The following is a 17,634-nucleotide window of genomic DNA, read 5'->3' as shown; positions in this document are numbered from 1 at the left end:
GTTCAAAAACTTATTTCATTGCACTGTTCAAATTGTCCGGTCATAAATGTACCATTTATCATTTCATTGAAATGAAATTGTTCTTATAGTTTATGAAAGTATTTTGCAGTGAAGTAGTTAAATATGTGCAAAATTATTTCAATGTAAACATTTGAAATTAGTGCCATACATGGTTCATTGAAATTAATTAATTTCTTTATTTTAATTGAATTTTGCAACCTTTTTCTGGGTGGTCGCTAGAAGAGTCACCAAAGAACGAATTGGTGTTTTATATCTTATAGTATTTGTTGATCCCAATGATAAAAAAAAGACATCAAAACATCTCATGTTGTAGACCCCATGCTGAGGACTAATAGTTTAGATGTGTTAGATGTCCACTTGGAGTTGAGATGTTTTGTTTAATAGACACGAGCATGGCAAGAAAGGTCATCACTACAAGAATTATGGGGTCCATGGCTAACTCGCATCTATACAAAATTACTTTTCCTATCCGAAATAACATTTTTGTTCGCTAGAATTCCAAACTGTATGTCCTATCTCATTAATCTATAATTGGCTTTACTTGTCCTCAAATTGAATATGCATTACATCAATGGTTGAAGTGGGTATACAAAATGTAACCATCAAGGTTTCGTTGTAATACATTTGGACTAGTAATTATATGAAACTATGACGAACAGGGTTGACTGTGTTACAATGAAATATCTATACATAGGTATATAGAAAAATTATTATTAATAATAATAAAAAAAACACACAGTAAAAATATGAAAAGGAAAATGAAACAAAATAAAAAGACAAACGACAGCTCTAAATGAAATGTAAATCATTAACTGATAGGTAGCATAAAATTGTTATAGAATCGTTTCATATGGTTGTTCTCCATTGTGTCATCTGTGATAAACTAATAAAAATAAAGCATAATATAAAGAAACATACAATTACATATGTGCTACTTAAATGCTACAAATGAAAGGACTTCTACCACGATTCGTGTAGCAGATAAAAAAAACCCTCACATTAGTTATGATTAGGATTTTGTAGTTGTTAGTTTTCCATAACGGTCGCTTACATTGTTCTGAATAACATTCAAAAGACGTACTGGGATTTTGTGAGAACTCCTTCCCTGGCAAGAACGAACGATAAATCACCGCTACATGAACACTTAGTCGCCTATTTAGATATATTGGGATGACTCTCAAATAGATAGTAATACGATCTTAGTACATAAAAGAAAATCTGCCGTATGTGGCTTGTTCAGGCAAAAAGTTTACTGCTATTTAACATACACTCATGTTTCATTGACAGACAAAGTCCTTCACCCATACCCAAATCGACCTTCTATGTAGAGTATATATAAGTAAACCATAAAAAAAAAGATGCAAAAGATACAAAAAGGACATTCACACTCATATTTGGGAAATGAACCGACAACGTCAACAGACAAACAGTACATAAAACCGTTGTCACCTGTGAACAATGGTGAAAGAGATATTCTATTTCAAAATGCTTGTACCAAGTCAGGACTATGACAGTTCCGTTACATTCGTTTGATGTGTTTTATATTTTTATTTTAACCTTTGATTGGAGACTTTCCGTTTTGAATTTTCGTTCAGATTCAGTGTTTTTGTGATTTTTCTTTTTTCATAACGGTTTACAAACTCGAAATAGCGTCTGTAGAGGGAAGCATGTTAGGAAATACTATGAACAACAAGTTATTAAATAAAAATGGAAATCAACATTAGTTGCCTTAGTCCATGCCTGCATGGATAAAGCTTAGTTTTCATGTTTACATTATATGAAAAGCTTCAGCCATACTATCAAGTGTTTGCTATTTATTTTATAAGGTAAGTTACTGTATAATGCAAATATTTTTGGTTGAATACGAAGAAAGAAAATCAACTTAGAAGAAATAAATGATAGTAACATAAAATAAAAAAAATAATTCGCACTTACATCATGAAATAAAGCGGTAAGGAGAAATACAGATTTTCTAAAACTTGATGTTGATGTCCTTTTTTATATACCTTGTTTTTGGAATATTGTATCAAATATGAGATATATACTCTTTATTCCTGCGCTGCTGGAATACTGCTACAAAGAAATATAAAGTTTATATTTAGACGCTGAAATCATCCTTTTCTTCGTAAAGTTTTGTTCTCCACTGACACCCATTGTCAATTTATAGATGTAAGTCAAGATAGGATACAGACTTCACTGTATTTGCTGTATCCTTTATCTCAAGTTTGATAGAAAGATGCTTTTAACATATTCATCATGTTTGAAAAAATTGGTGAGAGAACATCATCTATATAGCGCAAAGTGAAGTCAAAGCATACTGCTAAATTCTTTTCTTTATTCGAAAAAAAGTATCTGTTTTCGGCTTGAAAAGAATAGAAGCACAGTTGATTCCAGTGAAAATGACGATTGTTTGTTGAAAACAAGTCCTCAAAACATAACAAGTATGTTGTCAACGAAGAAAGAAATCATCTTGATAATGTAAGTTTCAAAGAATGTTTTGTTTGAAACAGAATTGATTTTTAGAAGATACAATTTATCTATCCGTAAGACAAGATACTTGTATCTACAATGGCAATTTGTATAATTATGTGAAACAAAGCAGAACCAACTTTTTCAATGTGTTTATTGAATGTCTAAAATGTAGAAAATTCTCAATCTCTGAATTTGATACTTATATTGGTCAACAAAGTGATGTCCTTCAGCAATAAATCCCAAAGATACGAACAAATGACACAACAAATGAACCAAAGAATGAATTTTATGTGAGAGATTTTATTTCCAAACAAATTTTACATTTAGTGATGATGAAAATAGATACATTGTCGTAAAAACCGCAGAAAAAACAGACATTTCAAAGTATTAAGCTGATATGTTTATGCAAGAGAAACGACCATTGATTTTAACCTCTATTAATAATTTCTTTATATTAGATTGTTTTCTTTATATATTTTTTTTACCTATAATGACGTAACAACCAGAATATACAAGATTCAAATCATGTAATCGAGCGTAACATATAATGCTTAGTCCTACGCAAAACTCAACTGGCATAAAGTTACATTGCACGTCAATAAATTCATAGCAATTATTAAATATTCATATGTTTTTTCATAACTTTTATCATCACATTCTATATAAAAACTATATTACTCATCACAATATGTTTCAATACACATTAGTGAATGCATGTTTTTTTTTTTCAATATGGAATGACTCGTTTAGCTCTTTTTAATTGATTAATTTTAGTTGGTCGACGTGCAATAAAACTTATTGCGTTTAGGTTGTATCATTTAGAAATAGTTATAAGATTATATAAAGCATGAAATTCTAATGAAATTCATATCAAAGAATTAATTTGTCATTTATTGACATATAAAACTCAATTTACTGCAATCATTTGTTTTAAGACAAGAATAATCCTGATGAAAGCGTATATAGACAATAATAATTACGGTTTTTAAATGTTAATTACTTTCTGTAGTGACATCGCTATAGAAAGTGAGGTTAAGAGTCTAAAACAAAAATATGTATACAACATTAATTGTTTTAGATTTTTTTGGATAATGAAGAAAATCTGATAAAAAACCAAAATTATTATTCACACATTTATGCTTAAAATATTATGAAATTAGAATTAAACTTTTAGTTGAAATACAGGAATATGTTTCACATAAGTAATTTAGAATATGCATTGTCCCTTCACAATTATTTAAAGTGTTCATTCATGAACGATATAAAAATATTTCAGAAACAAACAACCCTGATTTAATTCCTTGTTGTGTCTTACACTGTAGGTGATCATGTGTGTATTATACTATGTACATGTAGAAAAATTGTTAAAAATAATTGCAAAAACAAAATAATTGTAAAACAACATTTGTTCCTTTAAAAATAAAAATCTATCATGTATATTCCTGATCCAATGTAATAAGAAAACTATTTCTCCCTATTGTATATTACTCCGATATGTAGAACGTGAGTATCTGTAGTCCAAGTGAACTTTAACCTGTGAAAATAAAATATTTTTTTATTTATCAGATATTATAATGGTAAAAAATTTATTTTTTCAAAAGAAAAATAACAAATGTATTTTTACATTAAAATAAGCAGACGTAGAATGATTGCCAATAAGACAGCTTTTCCAGAGATCTAGAAAAAGGAAAGAGATGTGAACAATTGGTAAAACAGGTCATCGTTCGATAGTTTACACCAGTATATATACTACAAGAATAAACGATAACAAATAAAGCAGACAACAGCCATCGTCTACCGCTGGATAACAGAATAAGCTATTATGAAATCATAGTGTTTTTATGACAATTAGATAGACAAATATCCACAAATATCCACAAACAAGACGAACACTTCCAAAACTTTAACTTAAACTGCGGTTTAAACCAACAACCGATACTCTTCAACGTTTAATATTTATATCGTCAAAGATTTTCGGTCCCTAGAGTACCTGATTTATGAGGCAAACACGTGTTAAGCACACGTAAATCATGTAAATATCTTTTTAATATCGCTTTACAAATCAATTGAATGCAGTGACACTTGCCATAAAGTTGTCAACACGACCAATTAAGGTCAATTAAAATATCAAATGTACTCCTTTAATCATGATGAGACTATAACATAATTATCAGAATAATATGCCAATATTACTATTCATTTTTCCAAGAAACGAATAATGAATTGATTTTCATTTCACCGCAAAATTAAGTATATAAACAAATTAAAGGATACGATATGATTGCTAATAAGATAAAAAAAAATCTATCTGACATCAAATGACGAAAATGTTAGCAACTAATAGATCCCCGGTGGCATTCAACAATAATCAAAATCGACGTTTTCAAATGTATACACCTGTACACACTCTTATCAATTGAATCTCTTTAAGATCAAAGTATCATATATTTGTTAAACACAAATATAAATGATAAAAGTTATCAGTGCATACAATTAGGGGTTTATCAAAATGTGCAAAAAGGAGTTGAAAGACTAAAGACTATAAACAAATGTGATATTACTAAGTGCTATTAGCTGTTAGTAAGGAACGATCATGGTATTATTCTGTCTACTTGTGCTGACGTGTGGAGAGGGATTAAAAGTAGATTTGCATCTCACAACCATTTCAACATATGCTCTTTTTTAAAAGTGTTTTTTAATATTTATCTTAGTTAATTTTGTTGCAGTCTAAACGAAAACATTTTCATCCATATATTTTCCCAATGAAAGCAGCCTTTATCAGTTGACATGTACATTATGATGGAAATCTACTCTTTTCAAATATCTACCTTAATAATCCGTAGAGGTCTTATTGACCTATGTTAGAAGAAAATGAATAAGTAAAAAGTAGGTCGTATATAGATCGTATTCTCTCTGACCTATGACCGATTCCTCCATTGGTTTTTTTTTCACTTTTAGTAAAACAAAATTGCATCATTTACAACATCAAATATTTTTTTTTATCAATACTTTGTTTCGTTTCTTATTGTTTTGATTTATCATTGATAAGAATAGTAAATGGTTGTTTGTCTTTATAGTGATTAATATTATAATATAACATTGACTGATGTACCCCTTTTTTTTGGACGTTTTTACTTATTATGTCTGTTTCTTTTGTTCACACATCATTGTCAATATAATGGAATTTTATAAAACTGTTATACAAAAGAAAGGTTTAGCTAGCTATAAAACCAGGTTTAATCCATCATTGTCTACATAAGGAAATGCCTGTACCAAGTCAGGAATATGACAGTTGTTGTCCATTCGATTGATGTGTTTCAATTTTAGATTTTGCCATATGATCAGGGTTTCCTCAAAGTTCAGTAATTTTGTGATTTTATTTTTTGAGACTAGCTTTGATACAGTGCCAGAGGTATATTGAGGTGGCATATTTGCCCGTCTTGATACATTACTAAGTCACTTGCCATATGATTTATGACCTAAAATTGACCTTTTAATGTGAAGTTTAGTTTTTAGGTTTATGACTAATGGACTACATCTCCTTTCATTCGCAGAATATTCCAATACTATGAGGAAGTCGTCCAACAATGTGAGTTTTTCATTTTAGCATTGTGATGAATTGTAATCGTGTATGATGAAAATTAAGCCGGTATGACGTCCATTGATCCATTGATTTGATATCATATTTTACAAAATAGAATGAGTAGTGTAAAATGCTATTAAAGTACCCTCTCCGTATGATAAATGAATTATTTGGATTCATGGAGACATAAGTAGATTGAGATGATGTTAAGATAAGAATCATTGTTATTGCATCTATATGTATTTTATATGTACTTGTATTGATTGTATCAGATCGGGATGAATTTCGACAATTATCTCTCGGTTGGACTTATTTCATGGAGTAAGCTTTTAGTTGATTAAAAATCTAAGGTATAAATAAAATGACGTCAAACAAACATGACCGGAGAGGAAAATCTAAATGTACTTTTTTTACTATTACTGTGATTAAACTGTGATAGTATGCGGTAATCAATATTTTTTATCATTTAATTTGATACACACATGAGAGAATTTTAGTCCACTTCAATAACAAAACTAATTAACAGCATCCTGGTGCATCTGTACTTTCCTCAGTATGTTTCGCTTTCATCAGATTAAAAACTATGAAGAATTTCACTGTTTTTATGAATGGTAAAAATGCGTATTGTAAACATTATCTTTTATTATATCAACTTGTCAATTAAGGTAAAAATTGTGCTACCAAAAATATATAAAAGTATATTTTATAATCAATCCTTTCAAACATACTAATTAAAATGAAAAAGCATATTGAGAATTGAGAGCATAGAGATCATTTTTCGGTCACATTTAACAGAAAATTGATGAAAGTAGCATAAACTGCATTTAGTTTAAGTAAAGACCATATTTATATACCTCGTCTCCAGCATGGGTATGGAATGTAACTGCTTCCGTTTCGTCGAAGACACAATCGCAAATGTCGGTTTCTCTTGTCAACAGTTCCGGTGTTCTCTTCGTTGTCTGTTTCGTCTTCAATCGATTCCTTCTCTAGCACGTATTTGTTGATTTTGCCTTCCTTTTCCAACTGAAATTAGAAATGACATAAATAAATTCTTTAAGGAGTACACTTTTAAGGGGGGCAAGGGGTTTAACTGTTATGCTGTTATGGGGCAATTTAATTCTTTGTTATCTGTTATTTTGAGAATATATTTGCTGTTAGCTGTTATTGTCTTATTCTTTGTTAGCTGTTATTGGGCTTTTAGTTTTTTTTTTTGTTATCTGTTATTGTGATAATGTATTTGCTGTTAACTGTTATTGAAAATTGGAATGTTAGCATTTTTTTTGACAGTCAATATTCGGTATAAATTGAAGATCTTTGGTCATTGGGGTCTACCACTACTAATATGTTTGTCCCGTATTCAGAGAAGGATTCCATTAACATGTACCCATCGCAGAAGTGAGGTCCAGGACAATTCAAGTATATCTTATGATTATCCTTTGTAATAAATTCCATTTTTTTATGAATGTGTATTTAGAATTATCTTAATTTTTTGTATGAGAATAATGTTCCTTGTTTTTCGTACGAACATATTAAATTAAAACAATTCTTAATATGACAAAAAAGAAAACATATGGCCAGGAATATCTGACAAGGATCTCAATTAAGGACTAGGTTCCAACAACCACTTAACATTTTATATAATATGGTACATAGACTCAGCTCTGTAATTCTTTTCAAAGCAGAACCAAATGCATTGTACAATGAAAGTTCCAACCATGTACTTGGTCCGAAGCTGCACATAACTCATTACAAACACAGATTTATTTCGTTTCAAGCCATTGTTTCCCTACTAAACTATGTATTCTACTTACTAGTACACTTGGTACAATCAAAAACCTCAGCTGATAAAAAATTGTTCAAATAAGCCTTTGAAAATAGTGGAATAAATTGCTTTTAGAGTGTCAAAATTCGTTCGAAGTACTTGATAAATTGCATGCTTATAATTGGTGCTTTTGATTTTTCTACCCTATATACCACTTTGCCTCATAGTTTTATTAAGAAAAATTCACACAACTCATTAAATGGTCATTTAGAAAAAGTCAGAATATTCAAACTCTTTTAGGTCACTTTTTTTATTAGCAACAAAGGGAGCTTCAGTCAATATATATAAACAATACACCAACGTTTCATGAGAACTGCTAAAAACATTTTTGTGTTAATGTCTGAAAACTGGAAAATCACCCCTTTTTAATTAATAAAACCCGTTAACTCGGAAACGTACAATCTAAAACTTATAAAAATTGAAAGTTACCTCATGTTAATAGATTTAAACAATTCACCAAAATTCCTTGCTTTGTGAAAGCATTTTTGAGATATTATCAGAAAACTGAAAAAAAACACCAATTTTATTGAATAAAAACCCATTACCCAGAAACTTAACATCTAAAATTTATATAAAAAAAAACCAAAAAGGGAGCTCACGTCAATAGATATAAACAATTTCCCAAAGTTTAATACAAATGGTTAAAGAGTTTTTGAGTTAATGTCCGACATGTTGACAACAGAACGTCAATAGATATAAACAATTTCCCAAAGTTTAATACAAATGGTTAAAGAGTTTTTGAGTTAATGTCCGACATGTTGACAACAGACGGACAACAGTATACCATAATACGTTCCGTAAACGAGCGTATAAAAAATCTTATAATATATTGAGTAGTAATTTAAACACATTCTAGATACATAAATTAATACTAAAAACATAGTCATAAAAAATGGAATGCATTACAAAGGATTATATCCGTAATAAGAAATACTGATTTGTCAAAGACCGAATTATTTTAATATTTCATTTACTGTTATCTGTTTTTGTCCATTTTAATTCCTTGTTATCTGTTATGAGCCAAATCAATTTGCTGTTTTGCTGTTATTGGGACCCCCTTGTCCCCCCTCTTTTAATAAAATTGAGAATGGAAATGGGGAATGTGTCAAAGAGACAACAACCCGACCAAATAAAAAAACAACAACAGAAGGTCACCAACAGGTCTTCAATGTAGCGAGAAATTCCCGCACCCGGAGGCGTCCTTCAGCTGGCCCCTAAACAAATATATACTAGCTCAGTGATAATGAACGCCATACTAATTTCCAAATTGTACACAAGAAACTAAAATTAAAATAATACAAGACTAACAAAGGCCAGAGGCTCCTGACTTGGGACAGGCGCAAAAATGCGGCGGGGTTAAACATGTTTGTGAGATCTCAACCCTCCCCCTATACCTCTAACCAATGTAGAAAAGTAATGCATGTATTTCGCCTTCTAGAGTCTTTTTTTTTTAAAGTAACACGAAAGGAATGACAGAAATACTGCAAGGTAAAATAATGATGGAATTTTAGAACTATAAATTAAGCTGGTTTGGCCTAATTGCGATTTCTAAGAAAGCGGAATAGCTTTATGTTGAACGATTTCTAAAATGTCTGTATTATATCAGTAAAAAAGACTTTACATAAACAACAATCAATCTAACGTTAACACAAACATTCAGTCTGATGGAAATATTCTAATGCAAAGCTTAATGTTGAAATACCATGATAGCTGAATATCACCAAGGTGCTTTACCCTAACTTTTATATTGTGTCTCTTTTATACACTCTAGCTTACCAATTTACATCAGCGCTACAGTAACTGTAGTTTTAATTGTAACATTTATAGCAAAACGGATCCTTCGAAATTGTAAGAAATTTGGATTACGGTGAGTATTTTAAAGCTATTAAACGTGTAATATGAAAGATATATACATTTGCGTACCAGGTATTCTGCTACATTTTCAGAAGTGGATAACTCTTGATTGGACTTAAACTGAATTTTATGAGTAAAACGTTTTCAAAACAATCTATTGACGATCTATTTATTCAAAAAAGCTTTTTATTTAAAAAGAAAAATTATGCAACCGATTTGTTGAAATTTATAATACCATTTTATCAATTATGTTGCAATAATTTCATTAAAACGTTTAAAAAAATACCGAAGGTCGAAAAAGGAAACAATTTCAATGATAAAGAACGCCATTGTAACGGCTTTATGCAGGTTTTTGTTTTCCATTCTGTAATTATTTGCATATTTTTAGATTATATTAATAACTTTAATTCCAAAAGGTTGATCATTCATGTATCAATCAACTTTTATAGTTATTATCATTAATTCGTTCAAAGTTCAAAGTAAAATATTCAGTATTTTATTTACTTTAAAATGCAAATGATACACCTTTGTTTAAACTTAACAGAATTATTGAGAGGAAAACGGTCGAACTTTATATAATCAACACTGTGAAACTGTATTTCAGCAGCGGGAATATTTACAGATTTTTCTCACATAAAGTAATTTACACAAACTATGAAAGTTATTTTATTTTAAACAATCAGGTAACTGATATCATTTTTCACGAAATGATCTTAATCTTATAAGAAATGTATGCTAAAATATTATCATTAATATAAATGTTAGAGATCACACTGTTCATAACTGTATTTGGAATGTTGTGTATTGTGTGTGTTTTATGATGGAGTTAACTAGTATAAAAAAATGTCTGCATAGTATGTTGGTGACCCTATTTAGTGAAGGGGCAAAATCAACGTAAATTGCGTCCTTCGATCCAACACAAAATAAATAAATAAAAACTAGTATCATATTTAAAGTTTAAAAAGGAAACTTATTCCTCAAGAATAATATTTCCAGCAAAGGAAAAGCATTGGCTGATTTCACGTAGACACAATTCGTTTCTTTTGCTGAACTTGTAATTCTGTTTTATCAAAATGTTTTTGTTTGTAATCTATATCATTTAACATAAACCAAACCCTTTTTTGAATACTAGTAGATAATTTTCAAATACGTATGTAAATTTGCTTTTGTTGCAAAAACCTTTAAAAAGACGTTTCTCCTAAAGGTCTTATACGCCCTTTAGTTTTGTGCCTTTCTGATTTGACTTATTTTAGTTGGTAGAACTATTACATGTATTTACGACGAAAAATAAATTAAAAAAAACATTTTAAATCTCCATTAAAAAAAAACTAAAACAAATTATGGAACAGATAAATCATGTCTAGTTTATGTAAAAATTATTGAACGGCGCCAACTCATGTTTTCTTCACCTCTAGGGACAATGTCATATCCGTTTACATGAATCAAACAAATTAAATCATGTTTAGAATATCGTGACCAGAAAAGCTAAGATATTTTGTCAATCGATTTTGTCATATCTAATGTCTTAAGAATGTCAAATGTGTTTTTTCAAGACAAGCAATAGACTTGCGAATTGACGTCTAAAACGACATATTAATCATCTCTAATTGAATTCCGCATCTATTGTTTAAGTAAAAGTTTAATATAAATAAGTTAAAGAGGAAGGCGATGACAAACATCTCAAAAGTGGGATGTATAATAAGTCGTGCATCATATATGGTTTAACATCCGATAACGGGTATTTTATAGATTTCTAATCAAATATTTATTTACAGAATTGTTACCAACGGTTCAACGTTTACAATAGAAATATAAAAAAAATAGCATTTCAATATACATATACATATAATTTAGGTACATGAAAAGTAAAATCACAACATTACTGAACTCCAAGGAGAATTAACAAAGGAAAGCCTCTAATCAAATGGCATTATCAAAAACTCAAACATATCAAACGAACGGATAACAACTGTCATATTCCTGACTTGGTACATGCATTTTTTTATGTAGAAAATCGTGGATTCAACCTGGTTTTATAACTAGGTAAACTTCTCACTTGTATGACAGTTGCATCAAATTCGTTTATATTGACAACGATGCATAAACAAAACCGACACAATAGTTAGAAATATAAAAATTAGGGGCACAGCAGTCATCATTGTGTCATCATCTTTATCACTATGAAAACTAACAAATATAACAAAGAAGCACAAAAAGGCATGCATCAAATTAAACAACCTGATTTTGCTTTTTTATTATACGATTATATTTATCTACGTAAAATCCAATCATAAAGGATTGAAAGATTTTAAGAACTGGGACAGAATCCTTACCCTGAAAGACACATGGTTAAATTAACTTTAACTCTGACGTAGAATCTCGCGTTTGACGTCACACAGGTAACACATTTCCAAATCTGATTTTTATTTATGCATTAATTTTAACGAGTAAGGAATGAAAGAAATATTTACCATTGGGACTTGTACAAAGAATTAATCAAAATGTAAGGCTTTATTATATTACTATATGAAATGTATCCCTAGAACTAACTATTTGGCATCTTTTGTTCTTCATATATGCTTGTATAGTATAAATATCATGACTATAGGATGTTTTAGAAAATTAACAACTAAGTGAATTACATTATCAGGTACGATAGCCATCTCATGGATAACGTGAAATCTGACGTTCATTTCATTTAAATATATTCGAACTTCTATGTTCACCGAATAATTTAATGTCTTATGTTTGGAAAAGTATAGAAATTAAGAACTATTTTTTGGTCAATCTTCTTCTTAGGCATGTCCATGCGGTATATGTCCGTTTAATTTTCTATAGACTCGTCCATTAACGTACCTGTAGACTTTAATTAAGTGTAAAAACAAAGCACCGCAAATTTCTGCATTTAGCATGATAAAATGAAATATTGTAATTAATATTTTATCAATTTTCTTCTTTTGTTTTGAAAACATGTAAACGAGTCATCTTTACTATCATCTGGGATTATATTAATGAGTTTTTATTCTTAGTCAATGATATTACTCGGTAAAGTTCAATCTATAACGTTATCAAGGGACAACGAAGAAAAATACGAAAGTATGTAATTAATATCACTATTTAATCAAACACAAACTAAAACATTAAGACATTTCCATACTGTCATCTCCTCTAATCAATATTGAATTAATTGTCATGTGACACTCAAATAGTTGAAGTTGGTGTTCGAACGGTATCAGAAGTAACAAATTTATATTTTGATCATCGGTAATAGTCTTTGAAAGAATTATCTGATCTTTTATATACTTTTCCATAGAGGATCACATAAGAGTTCATTCCATTACACTGCCAATATTTTCATGTAGCCATAATTTTGTATAAAGTACATGCAAATAAAATGCCTATATATATATATATATATATCATACTTTTTTCTCGTAGGAACTAGATTTATCAAATTAAAAATGTTGGGTTTCTTAGCGTATAGATTCACTTATGCAAGATATTAGAGTGTCGGAGGTCTTACTAGGGTCGAATACCAGTTGGTTTTTACCGTAAACTTAAAAATTGTAATTGCTACTTCTCCGCGGAACTTGTGAGTAAGAGCAGATAAGTACTAGTCGATTCATAGTGAGACTAATTTGTTCGGAAAGGATAACGAGTCTTCATCAGGACTGCATAGTAGCTTGTTAATTAGCACGTTCTTTTGATATATATGAAAAATAAACTGAAAATACTTTTAAAAAGCGATCAAATCTGTAAATGGGCATTATCAGATGTGTCACCACATCTTTATTGTAAGTCTATAAAATAACATATATGTTAAATAAATATCTATTGCACAAGGGAAAACAATACCGTCGAATTAATTGCATTTGCACTAGTTCATCCAGGGAACTGGAATAGCTCACCGTTCTGCTGATTGATTATGATTTGTATTATACTGTTGTCACTGTACTGAGCTAACTAAACTATTTTTGATCAGCAACTGTTATAGCAGTAGAGGCTAGTAATGAGTTACGGGTTTTTGACAAGGGATATAATCTCATTTTCAATTAAACCTCGTATACTATGCAGAATGTATAAATATACAGTCCCGTCTGACTGATTCGGAGTAAATTGTAAATGCGTGGGAAACCAGACTCGTCTGAATAAAAAAGCCCTTGCTAATGCACTGTTTGTTTGTGTTGGATGTCTTATTACACAACCACGTTCGTGTAGCAGAACCACAATCAACCGTTTTTGGGCTATTTACGATAAAAAAGGGTTAAAGATACCAGAGGGACATTCAAACTCATAATCGAAAAATATATTGACAACGCCATCGGAATCTTAAAATTCAGTTTGTCAAATTTTTTCAGATTTTGGCAACTCAGAGACTTAGACAATTTAAGGGTATAAGCCAAACATCTGTATTTTCAAGAGATTTTAATCAACTCACTTTTTGTAAAGATACGTATACCAATTCTTTGAAGAAGTCAAGATCTCTTGTATCCATGTATTTCGGCCTTTTTTCTTCTAGATGCTAAAAAATGAAAGCACGTTATTCCAATTCTAATGTATTTATCGTTTAAATTTTTATTCTAAGATAACTATGACTGAGATAAACTAATCAATCAGCACCACTCAATAAAAATACACATCTATAAATTATCATATGTTCTAAAAAGGTAAACAAACACATCACGAAAAAGAAAAGTGGAAAGACATCTCTTGAGGCGAAAAGAACAGACTTTATTCTGGAGTTCTATGATAATAATACATTCAACATAATCTTACTTATTAATGAAACTTTACGCTATATACAATGCTTTAATTTTGCCAAAAAAAAAAACTGAAATCGCTCTTTAATATTAAGTATGATGGAGGTATTCTTTTACTCCACTTGTTAATCAATATGTAACGCTGTTACACCTTGCAAGTACAATTGCATCTGAATACTCATCACGAATCCGGCAAATGGAAATTACGACAAAACGACCATGTATTTGCAAATAAACACAAAATTCTAATGCAATTATTTTGTATCAATGGTTCTGATTGGATGACAGTTAGCGTAAAATTCTCTATCTCCTTGTCTGTAACTAAGGAAGCCGACATCTTGAATTGCTGAATGTATTGACATGTAATTTCTAATATACTAAGCGAAAAAACTCACATGTTGCACCTAAAAATCTTCTTTTTATCAAATTTTATAACATTCTGAAGCGACACAGAAGCCAGTAAACGCCCGGTGTTTATGTTTGACGCCGGCAGCATACATATGACGTCACCTAGTGTATGGACCAAAGAAGATAACATCTTTTCGCGGAATTTACTTTAATGAAGCTTTAACACTGAAATAATGATTGCAATTTAATTATGAACTTGTTTTGCACTAGAATAGAGATATTAAACTGTATTGGATTTGAAGCTTTGCAGATGTCCATCGGTAGTTTTACTGTCGCAAAATACCCGTTTACCTGCCTCCGCTACGCCAGGTAAAATAAATTTGCGACAATAAAACTACCCATGGACGTCCTTAAAGCTTCAAATAAAATACAGTTATCTCTTAAATATAAAAAAAGGAGATGTGATATGATTGCCAATTAAACAACTCTATACAAGAAATCAAAAGACACGTACGAACATGTTGTTTCGGGTTTTTTTTTAACCTCTAAGAGAAAACCTCCAAACTAAAGATCAACACCCACAATCTAAATTATATGTCTTTTAATTTGAGCAATCCGATTTCTTAAAAATTAAAAAAAAAGCAAAATTCATTCTCGTAGGTTTATACATGTTGGATCTTTTCTTAAATAAGGACAAAACAGGTTTACACACAACGTCACAGATTCTGTAGGAAGACAAAGGCCTGTAACTAACCAAATCAAAAGGTTTCTCTGTCCAGTAAAACAGATTCGACAATGAAAGCTTGTGATTAACCAAATCAGAAGGTTCCTGTGTCATGTGAAACAAATACAAAGACTAAAGCCTGAGACCAATCAAATTAGAAGATTCCTGTGTCCTGTAAACAGAAACTAAGATGAAAGCCTGTAAATAACCAAATCAGAAGGTTCCTCTGTGTCTTGTGACACAGATACAAAGACTAAAGCCTGAGACTTACCATATCAGTAGCGCTCTCGGTGTCAGATACGAAGACGAAAGCCTGTGACTTTACAAATAGTAGCTTCCTGTGTGTCCGATAGGAAGATTGAAGCTTGTGACTTACCATATCAGTAGCTTTCTGTGTGTCAGACACGAAGACAAAAGTCTGTGACTTACCATATCAGTAGCTTTCTGTGTGTCAGATATAAAGACAAAAGTCTGTGACTTACCATATCAATATCTTACTGTATGTCAGATAGGAAGATGAAAGCCTGTCACTTACCATATAAGTAGCTTACTGAGTATCAGAAAGGAGGACAAAAGCATGAGACTTACCATATCAGTATCTTACTGTGTGTCAGACAAGAAGACAAAAGCCTGTGTCTTACCATATCAGTAGCTTTCTGTGTGTCAGATAGGAAGATGAAAGCCTGTGACTTACCATATCAGTAGCTTTCTGTGTGTCAGAGTCGAAGACACATGCATGAGACTTACCATATCAGTAGCTTTCTGTGTGTCAAATATGAGGATGAAAGCATGTGCCTTACCATATCGGTAGCTTTCAGTGTATCAGATACAAAGACAAAAGCCTGTGACTTACCATATCAATAGCTTTCTGTGTGTCAGATATGAAGATGAAAGCATGTGCCTTACCATATCGGTAGCTTTCAGTGTATCAGATACAAAGACAAAAGCCTGTGACTTACCATATCAATAGCTTTCTGTGTGTCAGATATGAAGATGAAAGCATGTGCCTTACCATATCAGTAGCTTTCTGTGTGTAAGATAGGAAGACGAAAGCATGAGACATACCATATTAGTATATATAAAAAAGAAGATGTGGTATGATTGCCAATGAGACAACTATCCACAAAAGACCAAAAGTCTTGTTAGATAAGAAAATGAAAGCCTGTGACTTACCATATCGGTAGCTTCCTGTGTGTCGATGGGTATTGAACAAACTGTTGATATAAGTGTTACAAAGGCCAACAAACAGTATGTAACAGTCATCATGTTGATCTCCATTCTACAATAAGGGAAATATCATATTGTTATTTTTATACCGCCTTCCTTTTCTCTTTACACTATATCAGTTTGTAAATAAACACATGCTGAATTTGTGATTTAAGAGGGAAATATTTGCTTCATTAATCAGGTAAATATTGAAGTAAATTCTCGACCAATGATTGATAGAGAACAAATGGATGAATTTGAAATGGTTTTACATGAACATCTGCTATTGTCTGGATTCATGTAACTCTCAAATTTCAGCTTTTTGTTAGAAATTAAAACACGAAATCATAAGGATTGGAATATTTTATTCACATATTATAGTCGAACAAGTCGTTACCGACCCTTCATATTTCAATGCTTCAAAATTGCTCTAGTTCCTTTATTATAATAAAAACTTGTCCGTTTCCGAAAGTACAAAATAGAAGGACCATCAAGTAGACAATTTCTGTGAAGTTCCTGGTACAATTAAAATTTAACGCGTGCTATAAACGCAAATCACAAAATTAGCATGATGATGACAAACCTGGAGATCAACAATCATGTAATGTACGTTAATTAAAGTTCTCGGTGAAGATTAAAGTGGTCTTTACGCCTTCAGGTTACAAAATCAAACTCTACAAATGAACACTTCACAGTCTTTTTTTCCTTTTACAATTTATCCTTTGAAATTTTAGTATAGATTAGTAATATGAATTCCCAAGATAAAGGAGTGTGCATTTTAATAAAACAAAACAAAAGAAGTAACTTAAGGGTGTTTGCGTTGGTTTGTATTTTGTAGTTCATA

At 30.8% G+C, this 17,634-nt stretch overlaps 1 protein-coding gene across 2 annotated transcripts in view; it reads right to left on the bottom strand.

The window, feature by feature from the left end:
* Nucleotides 1-2,765: 2,765 nt before the first annotated feature.
* Nucleotides 2,766-17,634, bottom strand: part of LOC143065153 (uncharacterized) — a 31,658-nt gene continuing 16,789 nt past the window's right edge. The window contains exons 2-6 of one of the 2 annotated variants that reach the window (XM_076238542.1): nucleotides 16,758-16,863; nucleotides 14,191-14,274; nucleotides 6,931-7,099; nucleotides 5,322-5,349; nucleotides 2,766-4,027 (exon numbers count right to left, since the gene is read on the bottom strand). In XM_076238542.1, the coding sequence (XP_076094657.1) occupies nucleotides 5,342-5,349; nucleotides 6,931-7,099; nucleotides 14,191-14,274; nucleotides 16,758-16,862 (366 nt within the window). In that variant the 5' untranslated portion in view covers nucleotide 16,863 and the 3' untranslated portion in view covers nucleotides 2,766-4,027; nucleotides 5,322-5,341. The remainder of the gene's footprint in view (nucleotides 4,028-5,321; nucleotides 5,350-6,930; nucleotides 7,100-14,190; nucleotides 14,275-16,757; nucleotides 16,864-17,634) is intronic. The other variant, XM_076238543.1, reaches the window with a different exon arrangement.

This window comes from Mytilus galloprovincialis, chromosome 2 (assembly GCF_965363235.1).
Source record: "Mytilus galloprovincialis chromosome 2, xbMytGall1.hap1.1, whole genome shotgun sequence".
In the NCBI taxonomy this organism is placed as follows: Eukaryota; Metazoa; Mollusca; class Bivalvia; order Mytilida; family Mytilidae; genus Mytilus; species Mytilus galloprovincialis.
Note: the sequence above shows the minus strand (reverse complement) of the source record. Positions and strands in the feature narration are given on the sequence as shown.